Raw genomic sequence first — 24,972 nt, 5'->3', positions numbered from 1 at the left:
ACGTGACTCACGTGACTCACGTGACCCACGTGCGCACGACGATTTCTCATTTCGGCTCATCTTGGCCTAACGGGCCCTAACCCAAATACCCAAATTCTCGCCGCACATTCTCGTCGATCTAACGCTAACGGACCGTATATTTATCTTTTTTTGTCCCCCCCCTTCAATGTGACCCAAGCGTCCCAAGCCACCCGAGGTAACAGCAGGCGGTGCATGACGTTCGCGAAATTTTTCACGGAGTCGGTGGTTCCCAGTTGATCCATGCGAGATCATTTTTATGACACATACGTAGAAAGTACAAGCTTTATCTGTGATCTGTTCTTTTTGTAATCTGTATCTTTCTTTCCGATTGTGTTCCGCGTTAGATATATACGGCTGTGATTCTTTTATCGTCACTGCCCCACGATAGCTGTCGTTCTGTCGCCGCCGATCATGCCCAAGTGCTTGAGAGTTAACGAATCCGTGAAGAAAGCCGAGGATGGATCTCACCGCAGGCGTCACGGTAACAGTGGTAACACGTGTAGAGATGAACGAAAACGCTGCGCGCAGAGAACGATTTTAAACTCCTTGACGGGCGAAGCGTTTATCGCTCGTTACGACGAATTGATGGAGCTCAGCGAGCAGCTCGCGGCTAATCTCAAGATCTCCTCGAGTCTCCGGTCCAAAAGGAGGAACACGAAATCCGACGTAGACGTAGCAGATAATATCCAGGGACAAGTCGCATCCAAATTCTCAGAAGATGCCGCGCAAGATAATACGACGCATCCCACGCAGCGTGCGAGCACGTCTCAGCAGGTCTTCTGGGATGTTTTTAACAGATTGGAAGCGAAGCACAGTACTGCGTCTGCGGAGGAATGCGGTAACGATTCTGTGAAAGAAGAAAGAAAAGACGACAGGACGACGATAGTGTCAGCTAACGACAATTGCAGGACTAAAAATATAGTTACAAATCAGGTATAACGCAAATCTTTCTTATTCTCGTTGTTATGTAAATGTTCTAAGTAGGAACTCATTATTTCTGCATCGTGTAATAATTTTAATAAAACTCTATTATATTCTCCATTGTTCTATCATTCATTAATAATAACCGTTTTTCCAGGCTGATACTCTTGATAACAAAGGAAAATACTCGAGATTGACAAGGGAAAATGCAAGAAATAAAGCAGGAACGCATATAATAGCAGAGGCAGAAAACAAATCAAGCGCAGGGAAAGAAAACTGTGGTGAAAAAATAATAAAGAGCAATCCGAAGAAGAAAAAGAATACAGTAGTACAGAAACCAATCAGGAAGATATTTTCAGATCACATACCTGTGCCGAGAATGTTGAATATTTTAAGAAAGCAATCGTTCGATGGTGTACAATATGTAAAAGGAAATCTCCGCGTGAATCCTTCTTTTTACAAATATGCTTATTTACGTTTGAATAACGAAGAACGTGACCTGCTGATCATTGGTATACCAAATAGAAATCGTGCTTTTGAAGGGGATCTGGTTGTGGCGTGCGTAAACCCTGAAAAATTCTGGCATACGTGTTCCGACGGAGAAATACAAAAGACTGGTAAAATTGTTTGCATATTAGAGAAAGTGCATTCGAGACGAGCAGTTGGATACTTAAAGAAACAAAATTCCCTCCTGATGTTTCACCCAAAAGATCAGAGAGTACCACTGGTTGACATACTTCCTGAATCTGTGCCGTCTTTATATCACGATCAACCAGAACTTTACAAGAATACAATGTTTTTTGTTAATATCGATTTTTGGGAGCAGATACATGCATCAGGGTAGGTGTCTGCATCACACATATCTAACACATAGAATAATATGTCACAATTTTAAAGATATATATTCATACGTTTATATTGAGACTTTCCCGTCTTCTCTGTTGTGTCTCTGTCCTTGTAAACATATATATATATATATATATATATATATATATATAATATATTTGTACACTGTATTTACAGGCGAGTTCTTTCGATCGTGGGCAAAGGTGGCGAGATAGACACGGAATTAAAAGCCATAATACTTGAAAATAATTTAGATATATCTCCATACCAAGAAACGTTATTGAAAGGACTTCCAACTAGTGATTATACTTTAACAGAGGCTGACTTAAAAAATCGAGAGGATTGGAGGCACGAATGCATTTTTACGATAGATCCCGCGACAGCTGTTGATATAGATGACGCCCTTTCTTGTAAAGTCTTGGATAATGGAAACTACGAAGTAATTGCAATATATTAAACTTAACTGCCGTAGCAGATTATATAGCATGAGAGGTTATTTAATAAATTATTATTTTTTTATAATTTCAGATTGCTGTACATATATCAGACGTTACGCATTATTTAGAATTTTTCTCTCCGCTAGATACAGAAGTTTTGAAACGAGCTACTACTATTTATTTGCCACACATGACTTCTCATATGTTACCGGAGGAACTGTGTAAAGTTTGTTCTTTACTGCCTGGTAAAGATAGATTAGCCTTTTCTGTGATATGGGAAATAACGCCAGACGGTGAAATCTTGAAACATCGCTTCGCAAGGACTGTAATAAAATCGTGTTGTCAAATGTCCTACGAATCGGCTCAAGCCATGATCGACGATCCGGAAAAGTCTTGGCCCGAAGATTTTCTCGACATAAAAGCAGGAGATTACACGGCATCGTTATTATCCGATATAGTGAACAAATTATTTAAATTATCCATACAGTTGCAAAATAAACGATTTGTTAACGGTGCACTCAGATTGGATCAACCAAAGGTGCAGATACGTATAGATCCCACGCTCAGTCAGGAACACGGGATTCCGATACCTGTAAACTATTATGTGCATGAAAGAAACGATAGCAATAGGTGAGCAATAGTTTTTCAGCTACTTATATATATCTCTCTATTGATTTATTGTATTATTTAGACTATGCATGAGGAAACTAACTCTGTTTTCAATTATTACGAATATATGTATTTTAGTCTTATAGAAGAATTTATGCTGTTGGCAAATATGACAGTCGCCGCACAATTGTACATTAAAATTCCCAAAACGGCTTTATTACGTATTCATAAAGCTCCATCCAAGCACTGCCTCAAAACGGTTCATAATATATTGCAAAAGTACGGAATTCATTTGAATACTGAAACAGCTGGAGCCTTACAGGCCAGCATCCGTCGTTATGATCTAGAAAATAATTCTGTCGATTCCATGAAATACGTTATGATGACTATCGTAAATATGTGTTCAAAGTCTATGACGGTAAGAATTTTTATTTTTTATATTATGTGATTTATTAATGTAAAGCGAATAAACAAATAAAGAGCGAAGGAAAGTTTACAGCTTGATAATTCTATAATACTGAAATGATTTTATTTCTCAGCGTGCAGAATATATATGCGCATCCACCGTACCTTTGCCGTATGATTTAAAACACTATGCATTAAATGTGCCTCTTTACACGCACTTTACCTCTCCTATTCGAAGGTATTCCGATTGCATAGTCCACCGTTTGCTCGGTGCGACACTGGAAAATAAACCTTTACCAGAAAAATGGACGGTCAAGTTGTGCTCCAAGTATGTTAATGATGCAATACAAAAGCAGAATGACATAAAATTTGCTTCAACCAATAACTTTTACATTTAATTTGCGACAGAATTGCAGCCAATTGTAATTTGAAGAAATATAGTGCGAAATTAGCTCAGGAACAGAGCACGGAGGTGTTCTTCGCGTATATGGTAGGCCTTGCAGGCGGATTTGAAGCGGCAGCTACTGTAATATACGTGAAGGAAGACGGTATAGAAGTTATTCTCTGTGATACTGGCATAAAACTAAAAGTAAATCTTAAAGACATAGAATCCGTTGCCACATTGAAGTATACCGCAGATTATGTACCAACTATAACTGTCAATTGGATGAAACCGCCTACCGTACAGGTAATATTCTCTATAATGTACCGACAAAAGTAAATTATCAAAATGATTATTAATAAACTGCAAATATCTATTTTAGATAATCAATTTGTTTAGTTTGGTGCATATACAGGTAAAGAAAATTAGTGAAGAATTACGCTTAAAAGCAACTCTTCTACCACCGCCGCAACAGTAGACAGAGATTTAGAACATTTTTAATTGATTTTATAATGATCGACAATTTATATGATTTAACCAGAAACCATTGTAATGTATGACAAATTGTAATATTTTAAAAATTTATGAATATTCATGTATATATATACATGGAAAAATTGGAAATTTGGAGGATTACAAATATTAATTAGTGAAAATACAGACGACACAGAGTTTAACGATCATGGCTACGCTGAGAATGCAATAAAATCATTTTTAAATCATTTTAAAAATGATTAACCTGTATGATGGATAAATTATTATTATATATATATTTTATATATTCGTTTATTATTATTATATCACTATTATTGTGAAAATCATACATAATCATTGTTATTAATAATAATGATTATATATATGTACATGACATAATTTTTTATTAATGTATTATTATATTTTATATAATAATATTAAATGTATTATTATTGAAAAACTTGGATGCAGTGACAAAGGAGACTAAATCTTTTATATACAATCCAATTTTAACAGTTACGAATTTAGACGAGATACCACTTCAAATTGTACAATGCAATCCTCCAAAATATCCAATAAAATCCAAGTATTTTTATATTGTTTTTACACATCTGACATCTGCTTGTTATTAAAAGCATTTAACGTTTGCTGAGTGATTATTGTGAATGTAGTATATTTTTAATAAATAATGCGAATTTGTTGCAAAGACTGTATGGAAATGATTTGTAAAAGGATGCAATTTATGTAATTTTTTAACACTAGCGCATAATATGATTTCATAAATAAATATTATTTTAAGATATGTATATATATATATATATATATACACATAATTTTTTTGGGACAATATACCATTTTATTATAAAATATTAGTTTATTGTAAATATGTTTTATATACATGTACATACCGTATCATTGGGTATCTACATGTGATTTATGCATAAATATTAGAAATAATCGATTCTCATGAACAAAAACAAAAGTATGATTAAGTATAACCCGTATGCGAAACTTTAATTAATTTGCAAACATTTGAGGCTATTGTAAAAATATTCGATTACATTAAATCCAGCCGCCAGTCAAATGTATGCAGGTTTATACAAATTTTATTACATAGAGATCGAAATTATATCCTATATTACAGTAGATAACAATGACCACAATGTACTTTCATATTTCCTTTTTTTTTCCCCCTCTTAATCTCTCTTTCTAAGATCTAAAAGAATTATCGAGAGATTTTATTCTGTACATTTATATCTGTAACATTTATCTTATACTTCTGTATGTCTATTGTACGACTTCCTAACGATTTCAACCGCTGTTAATGTTACCTTTGTTTTACGCAGTTTTATAACTGTCAAGTTATATTTACGTAATAACATAATAGTGACATTAAGAGAATACAGCTACGTTAAGAAATTATAGAATAGGCACAAGATGGACTACGTCAGAAATTCACAGTTACCTAGCAAAGAATAAAATTGTGTTTCTCAATATATTTACCATAATTCTATAACCATAGTCATCCTTCGTTGCTGCAAATAATGCGATTGAAATCTCGTTCATTATTTGTTAATCAAAATAATTGATATACATCATATTGATATTAAAACTATGAAGCATTGGAGTGAAAAGCGACACTGGATAACAGTCTTTGATTTATTCGGTATCGCTTTACATCAATAAATTATAATATTAAAAATAAAACCATGACTGTATATGTATGTATGTGTGTGTGTGTGTACATATATGTGTGTGTATACATATATATATATACATACATACACATGTATATATAATATAAATTATCAATCAGTAAGTAATTATTAAAGAATGTACACGAAGCTAATCCTAATCCGCCCGTAACAATATTATGCCTACTGACACCGTTAGCTCGATCTCTGCGATTGATGCTGCTGGGTCTGCGATCTGTTACGATGCTCATAATTCACGAGCCTTTGCCCCACAAGATACTTGTCGTTCTTAATATGCTCGTACAGCTTCTTGAACTGGCGTATCTGAAAGCAAATCACTGCGCAGACCAGATTTACTAAAAGAAGAAAAGGATATAGACGTCTGGCGATAAGGATCTGGGTCTGCAGATTAGTCACGAGAAGTGGAACTATTCCGTAGGCCACGGCATAGGGAACCGCAAGGGCGAGGCCGAAGCAACATATAACGGGAGCCGCTAATTCCTTGATGACGAACTTTAAATCCATTTCCCTTATGCCTTCGTTGTACGCCCGCTCGATAGCGAGACGTATTCGCCAATCCGGTCCCATCATCGTTATGGCGGTAGCTATCTTAGTGTACAGTACGCCCAAGGCCCAATCTTGCCAGATGAATAAGATGGGATTTTGTTCTAATGGGACACGCAATGGGACCACTACTACTAATTCAAGAAGAAGACCGAACAGGAGCGGTATTACGCCGATGAGCAACACAAACGCCACCGAGGCTTTCACGGCCAAGATCGCCCAGTGTTTGATCCGGTCTATAATGGCTCTTCGGCCGCGAGGCAGCCAGGAGAACGCCAATGCTAAACCTCGAGCTGCGGCCCAACATACATACGTCCCGCAGGCTATCGTGTACACTTCGTGTACCCTTCCGGATAGAGAGCCCACAGTTTCGCCACCGTCTAAAATAAGAGCAAAAAGTCACAATTATTTTGAGTATATTTTGCAAGATAACATTCTCTCTTGAAACGTTTACGTGAAAATTATTGAAAATTAAAAAAAAAAAAAAAAAAGACTGGAAAATAAATATAAATTGGAGGACTTACCGGATCCGGTTAACGTAGGCGGTAACACAGGCGGCGACGGAGCGGGTGCCCCTACCATCCACAATGCCATCACTCTGCGTCCGAGCCATACGGGCAGCGTCATAGCGACTAGACTGGCGATCACGAGGGACACGCAAACGCAGAACAGAAGCCCGACCAATCTCGCGGGAAACCATCGCGGCCTGACATAAGGTTGAAATCCCGTAGGTCCCTCCCTGTGTAACAGCGCTTGATGGGCGGCGCCCAAGTCCGGATGTTGCGGTTCTTCGATTACCGCCGGTCCCGGCTCGTCCGCCTGATCCCGCAGAAGATACGACTGCAGATCCAGCATCCACGCTACCACCCGGCACCACGCTCTCACTAGGCCTCTCAGCCATGTGCGCGTGTGCGATTGCTCCAATAACGCGGGAAGGATCACTTGCAACAGAAGCAACTCCAACGAAAGCTCGCTGACCTAGAATTTAGAAAATACAATTTAATCGCCGCAATAGGAAGGAGTAAAATAAATGATTATTGCTATTTTTTTCCTTTACCTGAGCTTCGCTTTGTACGGTCACGGTGTAGGGTAAAAATCCTGGCCAGGCCCATCTTAGGATCTTCACAGGTAGCCACAACATGAGCAAAATTGCCGTGCCGAATATGATTGCGGATGCGACTAGTCGACGTACGTGTCGTAGTATGGGAAGATGTATCATTTCTTGTATAGGAGAGAAATCGGGATCGTTCAGATTTCGCAGAAACCAGAGAACTCCGGGCCGCAGAACCTCACGTAAGAGAAGAATAAACGACGCGAAATAATATATGTAAATCATCCCCACCAGCCAGTGGATGAACATGGATGTGCCGGGAGCGAGTCTGAACGAAGATTCTCTATCTCTGAGCGTAGCGTCGAACATCGCCAACGAGCAAATGTCCAACCACCAGCCGCAGACTAATGGAAGTACGCCGATCTCCACGACGGAGAGCAAGGAGACCTTGACAATAACGTAGCAGAGGCCTAAGATTCGCTGGGAGCGCTGAAAGCCTAACAGTGCGGCGAGAGTGTGGAGGACCACCAGACAAACTCCGATCACGCAGTAACCGCACAGCGTGGTCACCAGGCCTTCGAAGTGCGACGCGGCCGCGTGTTCCTGCAGGCCCAATCCCGCTATCGTAAAATGACCGATATGATACGGACAGAAAGCAAATACCTGAAAAAGATTTAAGAAAAAAAAAAAAGATTAAAAAAAGAAAGAGAAACTAGCTTTGCAAAATATCATTACTTAAAAAAATTACACATTTATTTAATATATTTAATCACGCGTAATATAAGTTAAATGCAGCGAAAAAGAACAATGTATCGTTGACGGAAGTTGAAGTCGAAAAGGCCGCGCAAGGCAAGGATTAAATAAATATATATTTAATCACATGTAATCTCACCATGATAAATAAAGTATTTAGGGACACAACCCAGAAGACATGTTCAAGAAAGACAAGAGATCCGTCCAATCCTAAGAGACGTTCCCAGGTTAATTCCTCAGCTGGCCTGTCCCACTCCATAGGATTCCAATTAGCCTCCTCAGCTTCACCCTGCGCCTGTCCTACCACGTGTGCCTGCACGCCTACCGCGTGTCCTCTCGCCCAACGCTCGCCACCCACGGCATTCGCCTGTCCACCGTCTACGACGCCGAGTTCATCTCTGATTGGAAGGGGCGGTGCGGGAGGAGCAGGTGCCTGTATATCTCTCCCTAGATCCTCGGGTTCGCCAATTTGTGGATTATTGGCCAAGTTTTCTGCCACATATATGGGACGTTGTTCTACGATTTGGTTTAAATAAAAGGAACCATTAATTTATATATTACAGATACAATCAAGTCTATCGCGTTATTGTAATTTTATCTCGCTTTTCAAGGTCTTTTCAAAAATCTAGCTTCTTTTGTCAGAGATTACCTTCCAGATTATGTAACTCTCCTTCTTGCGGAATAGGTGGATCAATGAAGGGAGGGACATTATTGTTGTCCTGGACTTCTTGTGGCATAGCACGCTGTTCCTGAGGTTGTTGCGGTCGTTGTGCGTTTGCTTGTGGCGGATTGTCGACCGGGGGCAACTGTATATCTCTCTCGAGCCAGTCGGGACCGCCCGCGTGTAAAATCTGCTCGCGTAGCCATACTAGACCGATGAACGCGAATAAGGTGCAAGTGACTACGAAACAGCCGTGGAACACGTCCGATGATATATTTTCGGTGGAGAGCATATCCGTCGGTAGCGACATTATCTGCAAATACACAAAGTGTCAGTGATTGAAATTTGTCGCGCAAATCTTTAATCTTAAGTCGCAAAGTCGCCTGTGCCAAAGCCAAGATTTATTAGGTATTTCTTTCTCTCACTTACCCGAACTAAATCGAGCGGTCCGCTGAAGAGAGTTCTATATGTGCGACACGCGGTTAAAGGGACTATTCCTAGCCAGGCGATTGCTACCAGGGTGTAATGTAACCAGTACTTGACGGCGGTGACGATGCTCGAGAATAAGCCGCCTACGACGTCTCTCAGTGGTAAACGTCGCGGCATGTCCGGGCTGTATATAGGTGTGAATGAAAAGCGGTAGCCACAGAGCTCGCAATACTCCTTGCGCGAGTAGCGCATCCACTGGACCAGGCACTCCTGGTGTATCCATTTAATGCTGCCTGTACATATGCACGGATGAAACAGGGGTCTGTCGGCGAGGCCCTCGGATCGACAGACCCTGCAGATGTCCGCGCCCAACATGTCCTCCGTCATGTTTGGTATTTTAAAGAAAGCCACATATCACAAATGAGGGAAGTCGAAGGTGATGATCTTCTATCGCTGAAACCAGATGAAATATCCATGAGTTGAGAGAGTTCACATCAGTTCACATCAGTAGCGCGATCAGCAAACGTAATGTTTTTATAGAGATGTAACATTTTATCTCGCCAATATTTTGTACGAAGCTTGTACGTTATCGACGCACAGATCGCTTGTTTGTGAGATCTTGAAAAGAAAAAAGGCATTTTCCTATTTCGTATCTCAATGAAAATTTAAAAACTTAGAGAAGGAATCTTAATTAACGTTTTGCAATCCTAACTGGACTCGACATGACGCCTTGCGTGACAGTTTATCACAGTTTTTAAACAAATCATGATTATAAACAGCAGAACTATATTTTTTTTGTGAGATCTCCATAAATCCCTTCAAGTGATAAAAAATCCTGGATTCACGGATCTCTCAGACCCGGTAGTTACATAAAACCCGAAGACGAGGCATCCCCGACCTTCTCTCTCATTTGCCAGAAATAATTTTGGACCGACCAGAGGACTCAACGAGCGGACAACGAAGTTCGTAAAAAAAAAGAGGGGAAAAAAAACGCAACGTGGCCCAGGAAACAGAAATCTGCGTATATTCGCCGATTTCGAGCCGCGATCTCTACCCCCCGCGAGGATCGAGTAATTGCGTTATTAATTATGCAAATTTAACGCGAGGCAGGGAACAATCGTTCAATGACACGACACATCGCTCGCGGGGCTCGACGTGACGCGACACGTCGTCAGGTTTTCGCGCCTCCTCCTTGCTCCTCCTCTTCCGAGGAAACGGCGTACGTGCGATCGCCGGTGGTCGTGGTTCGCGACACGCGGTCGCGGATCGTCGACGGCGACGGGCGAAGGCGCGAGCGAGCACCAAGTTCGTCGTGATAAAAACAGCGAGCCAACGCGTGTATGCACGCGCGGTACGTGCGCGTTACGATTCCTCGCGGCGTAATCTCCGTCCTCCGATCTCCCGTCGGCGTCGGCGTCGGCGTCGGCGGTGACGTAACGTGGCGTAACGTTAACGCGGACACTCGGCAGTCGGCACGCGATACCCACGTGTGTGTGCCCTGAGGAAAATCCACATCGGATTGAAAATTGTTGTGCAAAATATTCGAGGGACGATCCGCGGCTCCGAAGCTCCTTCCAGCCTCCGAGCCTCCTTCTGCGTTCTGGTTCTGCGCCCTGGTGACTGGTGACACCACCAGTTTGGTGAAATTTCACACTCCAGGAACCTACGAAACGCAAAATCACTGTGCTCTTATAATAAGTTATCGCGCATGTCACTGCGCAATTGTTGTCCACTGCGAGGCGCACCGCGCACCGCGCACCGCGCACCGCGCACCGCGCAAGACGTCGACCGTCGACCGCACATGTGCGAGGACTGCGAGGGCGAGGGCGAGGGCGAGGGCGAGGTTCGATTCGAACCGTTCGATAAACAAAATTTTGAAGCGACTAGCGAGTCGGTCTCGCCGTTGATAGTTGAGGTTGAGATATCGCGATAAGAACATAAGAAGTAGATACTTGTTCCCTGACGTACTCATTCCGATAACGTGACTCGGATTGCTCGGATAGATAAATTGCATGTTGATATACACGTCGTTCAATGTTGCGTATATTCAGAAAAGAATTGCTTCGAGTAAGGAACCTAACCTTCGTAGACAGAAAATTGTCAACAATACCAAGCGTCATGTTATGGCCCTCTCTAAATTATACAATATCGCATTGGATTGTACGATATATTACGGTCTGAGGGGCATCAACAATTTGTCCAGCAACAAGTCTGCGAATTCTTTCTACCCGTTAAGGCGATATTGTTCACAGCGCATTATGAAGGTCCTCAATGTTGCCGAGAAGCCGAACGCGGCTAAAACTATCGCTGGTTATTTGTCGCACGGTACCAGCAGAAAGGTAAACAATTACACTGTGCACTGAGAGCGTTCTTCTCTCATATCAGTAATTGTTTTTGACTATCGTCCACGCACTTCTCATTGTTCGATCATATCTCTTCGCAAACCGAAAGAGCTATAGAAATGTGTGCTTCTCTCAACGCTTCTGTTTCTTGCAGAGGGAAGGTTTTTCCGTGTATAACAAGATCTTCGAATTTAATGTCCAACTATGGGGTCAAAACTGCCAAATGATGATGACATCCGTGACCGGCCACTTATTAGGCTACGATTTTACTGGAGCCTATAGCAAGTGGCACAGCTGTCATCCGTTAAGCTTATTCGATGCTCCGGTATCTAAGCAGTGCTTAGATGACAATTACGTAAAGATCAAGAGGACCTTGGAGCGAGAAATAAGATCCTGTGACACATTGATTATTTGGACAGATTGCGACAGAGAGGGGGAGAACATAGGCTTTGAGATTATTCAGGTCTGCCAAGCAGTCAAGCGTAATATCCGTGTATATAGGTAATTGAAAACCTGTTTCTCTATGTCCTCTTTTCATTTGACAAGATTTTAAATATTTTCCTAATGTTTCAGAGCAAAATTCTCGGAAATTACGAAACAGTCCGTCGAAAGAGCCCTGCAAACTTTGGGAGAACCAGATAAAGCGATGAGCGATGCCGTAGATGTAAGAAGCGAATTAGATTTACGAATTGGTAGGTACTGCGTAATTCTATTAAAGCTTTTATTATGAATCGTAATCGACCTGTAAATAAATTCCACGTAAATGAATCTTTAATTAACCAACGTGTTGACAGGTGCTGCGTTCACGAGATTTCAGACCTTAAGGTTGCAAAAAGTATTCCCCAATACTCTTGGAGATATGCTCATCAGTTACGGAAGCTGCCAGTTTCCAACACTTGGGTTTGTAGTCGAGAGGTTTCTAGCCATCAATCGGTTCAAATCCGAGCCATACTGGAAGCTAAGAGTGCTCGACGAACGCGAAGAGATGTCTGTAGAATTCAGATGGGCCAGGGTAAGATTGTTCGAGAAAATGCCGTGCCAGATCTTTCTGGACATGTGCTTGGAACAGCCGGAAGCTACGGTAGAGAAGGTAACGTGCAAACCGAAGAGCAAATGGAGACCGCTACCCCTGGATACCGTTGTAAGTAACTGAGTTATTGTTAGAGAAGATATTCAGCGCGAGAGATATTCAGCATTCTATTTCATCAAGAATCATCGATTTAGGAATTGGAGAAACAAGGCTCTCGTAAGTTGCGCATAAACGCGAAGGAGACGATGAGAATCGCGGAGAGATTGTACACCCAAGGTCTCATCAGTTACCCACGGACGGAAACAAATATATTCCCGAAGGAATTGAATCTGGCACCTTTAGTAGAGCAACAAGTAAACCATCGGGAATGGGGTGACTTTGCGCGAAATTTACTCGACTCTGGAATAACTCCCAGGCAAGGAAAGAAAAGCGATGAAGCGCATCCTCCTATTCATCCTACAAAATATGCCGACAATTTGCAAGGTCCGTTCCTAGAGTCTCTGTTCTTATTTATCCCGTTAAATTGACTGCGTTAATCAGTCGCGCGCGCGACTTGTCAATAGGAAACGAAGCGAAGGTCTACGAATTTGTGGTTCGACATTTTCTGGCTTGTCTGTCGAAGAACGCCGAGGGCCGGGAAACTACGGTGGAAATCAATATAGCGGGAGAAAGATTCACGGCTAATGGTCTCGAAATCATAGCGAAGAATTATCTTGACGTGTATGTATACGAAAAATGGAACAGCAAGCAAATTCACTCTTATGAGCAGAGACAAGTTTTCCGACCGACCAGCATCGATATGGTGGAAGAGAAGACTTCGGCACCGAATTTGTTAACCGAGGCCGAGTTGATCGCACTGATGGACAAGCACGGTATCGGGACGGACGCTACTCACGCTGAACATATCGACACCATCAAATCCAGGCAATATGTCGGTTTAACGGACACTCAACATTTCATGCCAGGCAAATTGGGGATTGGTCTGGTCATGGGTTACGACAATATGGGTTTCCAAATGTCCAAGCCACATTTGCGCGCGGAGTTGGAAAAAGATTTACAGCTGTAAGCAACTCACAATGTATCATTGAGAATACAATCCCTTATTCTATACGCTGCAAAGCGTGATATTTATAAATCTGCTTTTTTATCATATGGTTTTGTTATATCGTAGGATATGCCAGCGTCAAAAAGACCCGAATCAAGTGTTACAAAATCAAGTTGATAAATATCGCCAAGTATTCCAAGTGGCGATAGAACGCGCTAATCTGATAGACGACTCTTTAGCGCACTATCTCGACGAGAGACCTATCCAAGCTGAGCAAGCACTGCTTACGCAAGTGAGTGACGTCGCTGTATTCAAGTGTCCAAAATGCGGCTCTGACATGGTTCTAAGAGAGAGACGACAAGGCAGAGGAAAATATATCAGTTGCATGGGAACGTGCACCAACGTCATCTGGTTCCCAGAAACTGTAGAAGATGTGGAAGTTTTGAACGAAACATGCAATCAGGTAAATATATATAACATCTTCGCGCAGTGTTTTACATAAATATGTTATCCGTAGGTAAATTAAGTTTATGCACAAATCATATTTTCAGTGTACAGAAAATATACGCAAATTAAAATTCAAATTAGTCAGGACTATGGTACCCTTGTACGGTACCTCTTACACAACTTGTATAGGCTGTAATACCGAATTCAGAGAAATGTCGAACATCAAGGAAGATTGCATTAAACAAACTGGAGTGAGAAGAACGAATTATACCGGTCACAATAATACGAGGGATACAGGGAGCTGCTCCACTTCTACCTCAAGTACATCCCAATCGCGAAGTATTCAACAACAGTCCGTTTCTAGTAGTACAGGAAGTACTGTTCGAAGTAACAACAATGTTGGCTCGATCGGAATTTCTGGCACATCTGAAAGCCGTGCACAAAACCAACATTCTAATGTTTCTCAGCTGAATAGATCAAATAGGCCGAATACCGATAGAAGTACAACGTCGAACAATAGAGAAAGCCATAATTCCTGGATTAATTCGGGTGATTTCAATAGTTCATGGAACAGATCAAATCCATATGCGGCCAGAGATTCTCGCAACACGAATCGTATAACCAATACGTGGGGTAACATTGACAATAATACTGAGATTATGTGTTATTGTCACGAGCTTGCGATCCAGTTAACAGTTAGAAAAGAGGGACCAAATAAAGGTAAGTTCAAAAATATAAATCTTTGTGTTCGCATCGCATAAGTCGCTTTGGATAAAACATTTGTGGTTCCAGGACGTTTATTTTACAAATGCGCTAAACCGCAAGGTAGCGGTTGCAATTTTTTCTTGTGGGCATCTGACAACGCCGAACCACCTGAAGATAACGCAGCGAACGAGCATTCAAGTTGGGTATCTAATCTGAATAGAAACAATGACGGTGCTGCTGGCAACTTCTCTCGCGTTGGGACTTGTAATAACGATTGGGGAAACTCATCCACGAACGATGTTATATGCCAGTGTAATCAGCCCGCTCGAAAGTGAGTAAATTCTTCGATCGGAGAGAGAACGATGAACTTTCTCGGCTAAACTCAATGTCGATATAATTAATGAGTCCAAGTCTTAGTTAAATATCGCCGGTTAACAGCTATGTCTGTAATGTATGTAAAAATATTTTCTTTCGTTCTTTCTTTAGGCTGACGGTTCATAAGGACGGCCCCAATAAAGGACGGCAGTTTTACGGATGTCCCAAAGGTATGAACTCCACCTGTAAGTTCTTCAAGTGGGCAGACGAGGATGACGCCGGTAGTCACGAGAACACGGACTGGAGCAATTCCACTGCGAGAGGAAGAGGCAATACAGCACGAAGCAGAATGCCTCAAAAAGGCAGTGCCCCCAAAAGGCCTAGACCTACCGGGGGCAAGAGAAAGTGCGGAAATTGCGGGATAGAAGGTAGAGACTTCTCTTTTTGTTTTGTTATATTCTCTCTTCCTCTATCTCTACTATTTTCTTCTCTATTTTCACTTAAAAAAAATAGTAACATTTTTATTGTTCTCAGTTATATCTATTATCTATCACATATTGTACATATCATATATTTTTTTTACATTTTCCACTGTTTTTTCACAGGTCACACGAAGAACAAATGTCCATCAAGTGGGGCGGGGCGAACTGACAAGTGAATTTTTACAGTATTGTAAATAATGTACAGTTTGTAACGATTAAAGTTGTAAAAAACTTAAGTAGAACTGAATAGTGTCAAATACGACTTTTATCTGTAAAATTCAACTTCTGCCTCATTGAAGTGACAACTTTCATAAGTGTTAAGATGTTTAAAGATGGTTCGATAATCAGTTAATGTTGTTTTATAGTTACTGTGCGTATGTCCTAGACGCAATTAACAATGTTTAATATATTAAACGACAACTCGTTTGTTATGAGAAAAATTATTTTTCAGTCTCTCTAATTCTTCTTTCTGCGAGTGAACCTCGGCGGTTGTTTGCGTTAACTATAAAACAGTAAACAAATTAATATAACATATGATACTTATTATTACGTGTCTCTATTATTGTTCTGCTATAATATTGATAAACTTACTACATATATGTACTTTTCGTTTCAGACATTAACTGTCTAACTTTTTGAAAGATGCAACATAAAAGAAAATTACCATGTCTAAAAGTACGTCAAACTTTAGCTTCAACAGGTTGTTCTCTTCCTCCAGCCGTCTCACTTCCTTTTTTAACTTGTCGTTTTCTTTGAAAGTACCTCCCGCTTTACCAGATTCTAGAACAAAGTTGGCCTCTCTCTTTTTTTCATATATTTGGGAAAGAGAGTGTGTAAGCAGGTCTCCACACACGGTAAATTGAACTCCTTATTCTACCTGGAATCCACAGGCCAGCCTGAAAGACAGCTTCCTGATCTCCAAGGTGAAGACGTATAGGTCCTACTTCAGGCCCAAGCTCCTTCTCTATTCGTTTAGGGCTTAAATTTTTATTTGCAAGGAAAACTGATGCCTTCCTAGTCGGCGTCTTCTTGGGGGAAAACTTGTTGAAGAACAAAGGCATCGCGCGTCACGCTCTCGTATAAATCAAATAACACCAAGTGGCTTTTAAGCCTGACATTGACAAACGGGAAGTTTACTGAGAAAGGATAATTAAAACTTTCAACACAGTGTTAATCACTGTATCTTATGTTTCACGAAATCTTAACCTGATATTTTTTTTTATATCAATCTTAACCTAATTAAGGTTTTTTCTTAGCTGAATCAAACTGAATGAAACGGAAAACTCGTCGTGTTTGTCCTGCCGTTACCCAGGCAACCTTCTTGAACTTAATTGGAGCAGAAGAGGGGACACGATCGATTATCTTCTATGTTCGATTCTAAAATTGTTCTAAAATTCGATTAATTTATGTCAGTCTTTTTTCGTTTTTTTTTTTCTTTCAAAAAAGACATAAATAAATATATAAATTAAAACGTGCATTTTATAAGAGCGTTTCTCCAGCTGTTAATAACAGTGATGCCGTTCTGATGAATAGCAGAATGAGGACGTGTGGGAATACGCATACAAAGAGAATAAAATTTGTCATAGGAATGATCGAGCTTTATGGTATATGGCGGCGTTGATACTATACGCAGAGGAATGATGACAAAATATAGGCAATCCATCCATTAAGTGCTTGTTAGAACGTACAGCTGAAAGTAATCGACGTCGCGACATAGGACAGGCATTAGGTTCGCGAATCAAGTCGGCGAACTTTTCTGGAAATCACCGCGGTATATTATGACAGGATACTATAATAATCCTCAAGCTATTAAGGATGGTTATAGTCTCTCGGTCTTTTTTCTGTGAGCAATCCTGGTTCCTGCATGATATTTGAACTGAAATCGAGAACGTGCTCCAGAGTCACTCATCATCATCAGCTGTCTGCGAAGTTGTCGTGGGCACACACGTAATGATATATCGTAGATGAATGTCCGCTCGCTTTTGTGTCGAAAGTTTCTGGCGCAGAGGTTCGTAATTAGTTTCCGAGAAAGTACCATAATCGTCAATTAATACTCCCTTAAACAATAAATTGTTAAAAAGATTTAGAATTTTTCATCATTTACAATTGTATTAAAGCGGTGACCGGTGACACTTGATAAAATTAGCAGATAATTTAGAGGATTTTTTACAAGCATCTTCGTGGAGTTTCAATTACTGGACGAATTCATGGCAAAACATTTTGTCAGACAAATGGCCCAACATATCCGATTATATGCTTGCCGAATATATGAAATAATTAACTTAATAATAATAATAATATATTAATATGTAATAATAATTACATACGTCAATTAAATAATTAAAAAATTTATTACATTTTATTTTACAGTTAACATCTACATATATTAAAATAAAATTAATAAGTTGTGAAAATGTAAACAAGCGAATCGTAGCTGTATCAAAATATACCCGATGTTACACCCGAAAAGCATGATATATTGATTGTTTGTTAAAAATTTAATTTTACATATTTTTGCGATATTATATAATAAGCTCAATTATTGTAGCCTCTCATCCTTCTCTTTGATTATATTAAAAGTCTATAGTTTACGACGTTTACGTCACGTGCCTCTACTTCTAGAAACAATAATTCTGGCATTACTGGCTGGCAGCTAGCAACTGACAGCTGACAGCTGACGGCCTGGCGGGCCTGGTCGGCCATGATCACGATCGACAATAACAACTAACAACACGAAATTCGATTTCGAAGGCTCGAACCTCGAACCTCGATTCTCGAACCGCTCGAAGGAGAAGGATCTCTAGCATACATACATACACTGATACAACTAAAGTTCCTAGAAATATATCAATTCTCCAATCGGAGAATACAATCAAAATGTCGGATATTGAGATTGCGCAGATGGACCTTCCATCGGGATTGGTTACGAATGATCGTTTCTCTAGTTATGTACCCCTACTTCGCTGTGTCAAGTGAATTTAAAATTGTTTGAAATTTTAACGTCTTTCTGTGCCCTGTATACATACGACGCATCTATGACCTATGTATGTATACGTCCGTATCTCGCGTCTCGCCGCTCGCGTCAACAGTCCGCAACACGGTCTAAGACCGTGGTCCGCAACAGCCGAGCCGGGAACCCTCGCACCTCGCTCCTCGCACCTCGCACGTCGCACGTCGCACGTCGCACTCGCATTGTCTTGTGTACGAGACCGGTAGAATTTTCTTCGAATACGTACTTAGCTCGGTTCTCTCTGATTCTGTCACGTTCTGTCACGCTCCGTGCGAAAACTGCGAAAGCACTCGATAGTCGAGACCGACCCTAAAGGTAAGCATGCTTACGAAACGATTTCCTTCGATTCCCTTGGATTCTCTGATTGTGAGGGCCGATATCACAGTCTCCGATTAAACTCACTCTGCATCTCTTTCTAACTGTCCCCCTAGAAAGAGACGAAGAGTGAGTTTAATCGGAGACTGTGATATCGGCCCTGAGACTAACAAATTGCCAATTGCTGTAGATGTGGTAAATGTGGATAGATGTTGCGGTTCAACGATAACAAAGTTCGTGCAACAATTTCCCTTTTTCCCTTTTTTTTTTAAAGAATATACATAGTAGTTTTGTTTTTTTATTCCTCTGTATCATTCCTACAACGTAAAAACTCGACTATAACTACAATATTATTTCATGTTGGAGGCTACTACATTAGACATTGGGGACACACACATATATGTGTATATATGTGTGTGTCCCCAATGTCTAATGTCTAATGAATGTAACATTGTTCCTATAGATGTGCGACGATACTGTTCGCGTCGCTCTACGTATCCGTCCATTGGTAGAGAGCGAGCTACAGAAAGGCTGTCAAGCATGCTTAGACACAGTACCCGGAGAACAGCAAGTTCGCATATGCAACACCGACAAAGCATTCACGTACAATTACGTATTTCCTCCTCACGTTGGACAAGAGGACTTTTATAATACAGCAATTAAACGACTCGTAGATAATACTTTCCAAGGTAAATATTTTCTTACAAAGGTAAAGACCAATCTCTTCAAACTCGACTTTTTAGACAATATATTGCCCTTGCGTTACGTTAAAGGTCATTAATGATGGTTCTCTTTCTTTCTTTCTTTCTTTATCAGGCTATAACGTTACGATACTGGCATATGGACAGACTGGTAGTGGTAAGACCCATTCCATGGGTACCAATTACACAGGCGTGGGAGAGAAGGGTATTATCCCGAGAGTTATATACGATATATTTGAAATAATTGAATCCAAGGAAGACTGGAACTTTAAAGTTGCAGTCTCATTCATGGAATTGTATCAAGAACAATTGTACGATCTCTTGTCCGACAAGCAGAAAAGTCAATCCATCGTAGATATTAGAGAGGATGGAAAAAGCATAAGAATTTTTGGCGTAACCGAGAAACAAGTTGCGAACGCTCAAGAGACGTTAGAGTGTTTAGCCCAAGGTTCCATGGGTCGCGTAACCGGAGCTACCGCTATGAATGCGCATAGTAGTCGTAGTCACGCAATATTTACGTTATGCATACACCAGCAAAAGAGAGATGATCCGTAAGTAATTTTTCAATCTTTCGCGATAATTCCTACCGCTGCTTTTTTTCTTTTCCTGTCTACCGCGTCTACCGCGTCTTTTATCTTTTATCTTGCGTCGCCAAATTTGTGAGATACGTGGATTTTTTTTCAAGCAGGAATACAGCAACAGTGGCGAAATTTCATTTAGTTGATTTAGCTGGATCGGAACGTAGTAAAAAAACCCAAGCCACCGGAGAACGGTTTAAAGAAGGCGTCAATATAAACAAAGGTCTACTGGCTCTAGGGAATGTCATCTCGCAACTCGGTGACGGTGCCTCTGGGACTTACATAGGATACAGGGACAGCAAGCTTACCCGATTGCTACAAGATTCTTTAGGCGGCAACTCCATGACGCTTATGGTCGCCTGCGTCAGTCCAGCCGGTTGGTATTCGCTTGCTAATCTCTCTCCTGTCTAATCTGTCCGTTTATCTGTCTAACTAGAGCTGCGCGCCGGGCGCCCATTCGTATCTTAACGTATTTCATTGTGAAAAATCGGATTTGCAGATTATAATTTAGATGAAACTCTTAGTACGTTGAGATATGCCGATCGTGCGCGCAAGATAAAGAACAAGCCGATCGTGAATCAAGATCCGAAAGTAGCGGAGATCAATCGCTTGAACAAATTGGTTCAGGAACTGCGGCTGGCCCTTATGAGTCAAGAACTCGGCATAACGTGTCCCAAGGAGCATGAGGCACTCGAGGAGAAATATCGTCTATTACAGCACAAACTCAGAGACATGACGGAAAAATTAAATTTGAATTTAGGAGAAATTGTAATTATGCACGAACGAGCGGAAATGGCGGAACAAGCTCGAGAAAAAATTAGATTTGCCATGGCATTATTATTAGACGAATTCAAGCAAGTTTTACAAGATTTCGATACTTGTTCTGAAATCGATGACGAAAAGCGTAATAAATTAAAAGCGATATACGAAAAGATGTTGGGTAAGAGCTTTTCGCAACGTGAACCGTTGCGCGTTAATTATGTCGCAAATATTTTGTCGCAAATTATAAATTTTGGTGTGAGTCTCTCTGTAACTCTTCTCTCTTATTTTACCCGCACAGATATCCAAAATGATGAAAGGAAAGCATCTGAAGAGCTTATAAATCATGAAATATCCAACTCGAAAAATTGCGTCTCGCACGTGGCGGAGGATGTAGCGGAGGAACGTGTACGTGCGGAGGAATCGAACAATGTCGAAGACAGTTTGGATTACTTTGACAAAAAGGAAGAGGAACACACCTTACGGCAAGCGGAGCGAAACAACGAGGTGCAAAATATTAATAAGGAACTGGCGCTTAAAGAAAGCCTCGTGTCGGAACTCATAAAAAGCGCCACGCAAGAAACTGCCGAAAGCCGTAAGAACATCATTGAGATGGAGCAAGAACTCAAACGGCTACATGCGGAAAAAGAGGAACATTTACAAGCGGTACACGCGCACAACGTCAGCTCCAAGTAAGTCCAAAGTTGAGATGTAATTGGTGAGTGAGAGAGACGCCCTAATCCCCTTTACTTTATTCGGAATTCTCTTTGCGATCACAGATTGGCTGAGACGCGTCGTAAAAAGGTGCAAGAATTGGAAAGAAAGATAGCGGAATTGACACGCAAGTGCACGGAACAGAACAAGATAATCAAGGGGAAAGAGAAGCAGGATCACAGGATTAAAACTCTCTCCAGTGAGATACAGTCGTTAAAGGAAACTCGAGTCAAGCTTATCAGGCAGATGCGCAACGACGCAAATAATTTTACCAAGTGGAAACAATCCAAGGAGAAGGAAATCAATAAATTACGAACACAGGATCGTAAGCGTGCTTACGAAATGGTACGCATGAAAATAGAACATAATAAACAAGAGAATGTCTTTAAGAGAAAAATGGAGGAGGCCTTTGCAGTTAACAAAAGATTAAAGGTACGTTTCTTTGCCGACAATCTGTCTGACTATGAATGCGGGGGTGGCTTGCTTATTAAATAGAGGAAGGCTCGTTGAGAAGCAGCTTGCCTTTGCGTAACATTCTCTGTCATTACGCTTCTATTAAGCTAGGCTACTACTTTGTGTAATACAGGGCGCATTGGAGATGCAGAGGAAGGCGATGCAGCGTCAGGAAAGGAAGGCCAATAGCAAAGAGGAGATAAAAACTTGGATGGCTCAGGAATTGGAAGTATTAATGGCCACCGTAGAAGCGGATTATTCTCTTGAAAAACTGATGCAAGATAGAGCTTCGTTGGTGCATCAATTGGAGCAACTTAAAAAAAATAGCGATCCGGATGAAGAGGAGCTTATGACTGTTACCGAATTCATAGAACTGCGTAACGCACAAATTGCAGATCTGCAGCAAAAGATTCTCGAGTCAGACCAGGGTAAAATCTCTCTCTCTCAAGTTTGCGCAAGTAACTTTATCGGGCATAGAGGTAGCGCGAGCCGGCATTCGTTAGACATTCCGTTAATAAAGAAAATATAATTCCGTTCTTTCCTTTAGAAACTAGGACAAGTGCCAGATGGAATATAATACGTACAATAGCGGACGCCAAGGCGGCATTTGAAACGGCATTTCATATAATTACACAAGACAGGAAGCAACAATGTTACAAGTATGACGAACTGAAAGTTAGTATTATACATACACGTGTAATTTTGTTTACACATACCTATTAAATAATTTACATATCTAAAATACGCACTCGATTAAATTAATTACAAAAGGTAATTTGTGGACATTTTAGGAAAAGTATCGGAACTTGGAAGCGCGACTAGAGGAATATGAAAAACGGGATAGAGTAAATGAAATGTCTCGTCCGCGAGATACGTCTGACACGTCCTCTAGCGATATTGAAACTTTGACAAAAGACTCTGAAAGACAGGTAATCGAACAAAGAATTTTATGTAAAGTAACGGTCAGAAGCAAACATGTTCTTCGAGTGTGTGTGTGTGTGTTTGCTGAGAAACAAGTTGAGAGAGATTATCATTATTATGCGTTTTAGATTTCAACAGAGAATAAGTTAAATACAAATGAAAGATCACCATCTAAGAAAAGAAAGAGGGAAAGTAAAATAGAGGTAATCAACGAGAATGCTTACTTATCGCACGATGATAGTTCAATGATGGAGGACGATGTCGATAAAGATCCAGATTGGAAAAAGACACCGCTTTACAGTCGCATACAAAAGTTGCAGGTAAATTTGTGTTAAGCGGCGGCGTCGTCTACAAGCAGGCATCAGGAGTAGTGGATTAAGATTATAAGACGTCAGCAAGGCCGTAGAGCAAGGCCGTAAGCGAAATGGTTGAGTAGACTTACTCTCTACACCCTGGATCACACTGGAAAACCAACTTACTCAGACGTCTTATATAATCTTAATCCACTATACTCCTGCTGCCATTGTAGACGACGCTTTTTTACAGACGGAAGCTGTTTTACAGAAGTCTTAATCTTAACGCACAAATGTTGTCACAAACGTCGCGAATATCTTACGGTACTTTTCCATTTCTACACAGTTTTTTTCGTTATCAAGTAGAGACAAGTGCAAAACAGCTACGTACTTGGTATAATTGCGTGAAATTATTATTATTATTTTTGAGGGAGAATTATCTTCTTTATTTATATAGAATAAATCAAAACTCTCCATTCAACGATTGACTTTTAAAATGGAACCCGATTCGAGTCCGATAAAGTGCGCTTGTAAAACTAAATGTGCTACGCGGATATGCACGTGTCGTAAGAACGGAGTTACCTGCAACAACTGTAGCTGTGACTCGGAACAATGTCAGAATAAAGACAAACAGAATGTAAGTGTCATACATATTATGTATCGTGTCGTGCCTACCTAATATATGTATACATATACATATGTAGACGCCATCAATTTTTACTTGTATTTTTCTTTTCAGTTGCGTACTACGCTATTTTCAGATGTCATGGAGGACGAAGCGAAATGTGATTAGAAAAGACAACAATCACATCTCTTATCTTTTTTTTCTTCTTTAATTGTGAAAAAAGTACATTTACTTGGTAGTGCATCGTGTTCGATATCGATATCGCGTTAAATATTGTACAAAATCCAATTTCTCGTTTCGTAGACATTTATCTCACTTTTCATATTTCAGCATAAACATGATGTAATTGATTCAATTGTATAGGAAGAAATTGTGTATAGGAATTTGTTTTTATTTTACGCGTTTCGTACAAATAATGTCAATCATAAATTATATAAAAAATATAAAGCCTAATACCGCATTGTTATAATCGAATGTATCGTAAACTCGGGTGAATCACACTCGTAAACGTCCACGTTGGAAACTTCCTCCTTGATGTTCACTTTTATAACTTGAACAACATACGCCTGGACTAGAAAATGTACTTGTTTGATGTGGATACATACAGCGAAATTTTCTTTTCATTCTGCGCGATTAAATGGCAAACGTGAGTAATCTGAATCGAGGATCTAACCAAGCCTAGCTCAGGGCAGAATCTTGAGGGACATTTAGGTAGTTTGTCACAATGAAATACGGATATTTTCGACTGTACTTGATAATAAATAAAGCGGAAACTTATCAATTTCTTCCGACTGATAAACCAAAACCCTTCGACTATCTGATCGCACAACGACTCGATGTCGATCGAGTCTGCCGAGTCGACGGATCATATCGACATCGACAGCATTTTACGACATTACGACTCACGTGGTCACTGGTGGTCACGTGTTGTGCACCGCGCGCACGCGGCCGGCGGCCGGGGCAATCGCTATTCGCTACATATCGGGCCAT

The 24,972-nt window shown here is 40.6% G+C and overlaps 5 protein-coding genes across 7 annotated transcripts; 3 read left to right on the top strand and 2 right to left on the bottom strand.

Annotated features, from left to right (window-relative positions):
- The first annotated feature begins 53 nt into the window (after positions 1-53).
- LOC139777047 (DIS3-like exonuclease 2) lies at positions 54-5,591 on the top strand. The gene is made up of 9 exons (XM_071714211.1): positions 54-196; positions 366-954; positions 1,100-1,782; positions 1,966-2,227; positions 2,317-2,855; positions 2,973-3,252; positions 3,374-3,567; positions 3,648-3,927; positions 4,004-5,591. Exons 2-9 carry the CDS (start codon positions 433-435, stop codon positions 4,097-4,099), a joined length of 2,856 nt encoding a protein of 951 aa, XP_071570312.1. The 5' UTR covers positions 54-196; positions 366-432; the 3' UTR covers positions 4,100-5,591.
- March6 (membrane-associated ring finger (C3HC4) 6) lies at positions 5,184-10,894 on the bottom strand. Of its 3 annotated transcripts, none has more exons than XM_071714208.1 (7): positions 10,735-10,894; positions 9,248-9,700; positions 8,807-9,131; positions 8,297-8,673; positions 7,411-8,067; positions 6,878-7,331; positions 5,184-6,733 (listed from the first exon to the last, which is right to left on the bottom strand). In XM_071714208.1, the coding sequence occupies exons 2-7, from the start codon at positions 9,632-9,634 to the stop codon at positions 5,985-5,987; spliced, it is 2,949 nt and encodes a 982-aa protein (XP_071570309.1). In that variant the 5' UTR covers positions 9,635-9,700; positions 10,735-10,894; the 3' UTR covers positions 5,184-5,984. The 3 variants fall into 3 exon arrangements, with proteins under 3 accessions (XP_071570309.1, XP_071570310.1, XP_071570311.1); XM_071714209.1 differs by lacking the exon at positions 10,735-10,894 and adding an exon at positions 10,471-10,613; XM_071714210.1 differs by lacking the exon at positions 10,735-10,894 and adding an exon at positions 10,117-10,342.
- Top3alpha (topoisomerase 3-alpha) lies at positions 10,876-16,159 on the top strand. The gene is made up of 11 exons (XM_071714204.1): positions 10,876-11,586; positions 11,744-12,090; positions 12,163-12,281; positions 12,384-12,730; positions 12,814-13,102; positions 13,183-13,681; positions 13,791-14,127; positions 14,216-14,831; positions 14,904-15,147; positions 15,303-15,559; positions 15,737-16,159. The coding sequence occupies exons 1-11, from the start codon at positions 11,260-11,262 to the stop codon at positions 15,787-15,789; spliced, it is 3,435 nt and encodes a 1,144-aa protein (XP_071570305.1). The 5' UTR covers positions 10,876-11,259; the 3' UTR covers positions 15,790-16,159.
- Cby (beta catenin antagonist chibby) lies at positions 15,650-17,706 on the bottom strand. Its single transcript, XM_071714255.1, has 4 exons — positions 17,090-17,706; positions 16,491-17,001; positions 16,278-16,393; positions 15,650-16,115 (listed from the first exon to the last, which is right to left on the bottom strand). Exons 2-4 carry the CDS (start codon positions 16,672-16,674, stop codon positions 16,023-16,025), a joined length of 393 nt encoding a protein of 130 aa, XP_071570356.1. The 5' UTR covers positions 16,675-17,001; positions 17,090-17,706; the 3' UTR covers positions 15,650-16,022.
- A 592-nt stretch (positions 17,707-18,298) lies between these two features.
- On the top strand, positions 18,299-24,766 carry Klp3a (kinesin-like protein 3A). The gene is made up of 13 exons (XM_071714205.1): positions 18,299-18,938; positions 19,402-19,627; positions 19,755-20,190; positions 20,328-20,593; positions 20,717-21,157; positions 21,278-21,668; positions 21,756-22,122; positions 22,277-22,571; positions 22,691-22,818; positions 22,935-23,072; positions 23,193-23,384; positions 23,815-23,994; positions 24,097-24,766. Exons 2-13 carry the CDS (start codon positions 19,402-19,404, stop codon positions 24,148-24,150), a joined length of 3,114 nt encoding a protein of 1,037 aa, XP_071570306.1. The 5' UTR covers positions 18,299-18,938; the 3' UTR covers positions 24,151-24,766.
- Positions 24,767-24,972: the final 206 nt, after the last annotated feature.

The sequence above is a fragment of the Temnothorax nylanderi genome, unplaced genomic scaffold (assembly GCF_030848795.1).
Source record: "Temnothorax nylanderi isolate EJ_2023f unplaced genomic scaffold, tnyl_v1.0 TNYL_tig0137_pilon, whole genome shotgun sequence".
In the NCBI taxonomy this organism is placed as follows: domain Eukaryota; kingdom Metazoa; phylum Arthropoda; class Insecta; order Hymenoptera; family Formicidae; genus Temnothorax; species Temnothorax nylanderi.
The sequence above is the reverse complement of the archived record's forward strand: the minus strand, read 5'-3'. Positions and strand labels throughout refer to the sequence as shown.

What these genes read in the sequence shown, in the direction of transcription:
- LOC139777047 (XM_071714211.1), top strand. Translation starts at nt 433, where the DNA reads ATGCCCAAGTGCTTGAGAGTTAACGAATCCGTGAAGAAAGCCGAGGAT. An exon ending in TGTGTTCAAAGTCTATGACG is followed by an intron (nt 3,253 to 3,373) that starts GTAAGAATTTTT and finishes TTTATTTCTCAG; the next exon opens with CGTGCAGAATATATATGCGC. An exon ending in ACGGTCAAGTTGTGCTCCAA is followed by an intron (nt 3,568 to 3,647) that starts GTATGTTAATGA and finishes AATTTGCGACAG; the next exon opens with AATTGCAGCCAATTGTAATT.
- March6 (XM_071714208.1), bottom strand. Translation starts at nt 9,634, where the DNA reads ATGACGGAGGACATGTTGGGCGCGGACATCTGCAGGGTCTGTCGATCC. An exon ending in AGAGTTACATAATCTGGAAG is followed by an intron (nt 8,674 to 8,806) that starts GTAATCTCTGAC and finishes ACCAAATCGTAG; the next exon opens with AACAACGTCCCATATATGTG. An exon ending in CCGTACAAAGCGAAGCTCAG is followed by an intron (nt 7,332 to 7,410) that starts GTAAAGGAAAAA and finishes TCTAAATTCTAG; the next exon opens with GTCAGCGAGCTTTCGTTGGA.
- Top3alpha (XM_071714204.1), top strand. Translation starts at nt 11,260, where the DNA reads ATGTTGATATACACGTCGTTCAATGTTGCGTATATTCAGAAAAGAATT. An exon ending in CGCTACCCCTGGATACCGTT is followed by an intron (nt 12,731 to 12,813) that starts GTAAGTAACTGA and finishes TCATCGATTTAG; the next exon opens with GAATTGGAGAAACAAGGCTC. An exon ending in TGTAATCAGCCCGCTCGAAA is followed by an intron (nt 15,148 to 15,302) that starts GTGAGTAAATTC and finishes TTCTTTCTTTAG; the next exon opens with GCTGACGGTTCATAAGGACG.
- Cby (XM_071714255.1), bottom strand. Translation starts at nt 16,674, where the DNA reads ATGCCTTTGTTCTTCAACAAGTTTTCCCCCAAGAAGACGCCGACTAGG. An exon ending in GGCTGGCCTGTGGATTCCAG is followed by an intron (nt 16,394 to 16,490) that starts GTAGAATAAGGA and finishes ACTTTGTTCTAG; the next exon opens with AATCTGGTAAAGCGGGAGGT. An exon ending in TTGACGTACTTTTAGACATG is followed by an intron (nt 16,116 to 16,277) that starts GTAATTTTCTTT and finishes ACTGTTTTATAG; the next exon opens with TTAACGCAAACAACCGCCGA.
- Klp3a (XM_071714205.1), top strand. Translation starts at nt 19,402, where the DNA reads ATGTGCGACGATACTGTTCGCGTCGCTCTACGTATCCGTCCATTGGTA. An exon ending in GATATACGAAAAGATGTTGG is followed by an intron (nt 21,158 to 21,277) that starts GTAAGAGCTTTT and finishes TTACCCGCACAG; the next exon opens with ATATCCAAAATGATGAAAGG. An exon ending in CAAAAGACTCTGAAAGACAG is followed by an intron (nt 23,073 to 23,192) that starts GTAATCGAACAA and finishes TATGCGTTTTAG; the next exon opens with ATTTCAACAGAGAATAAGTT.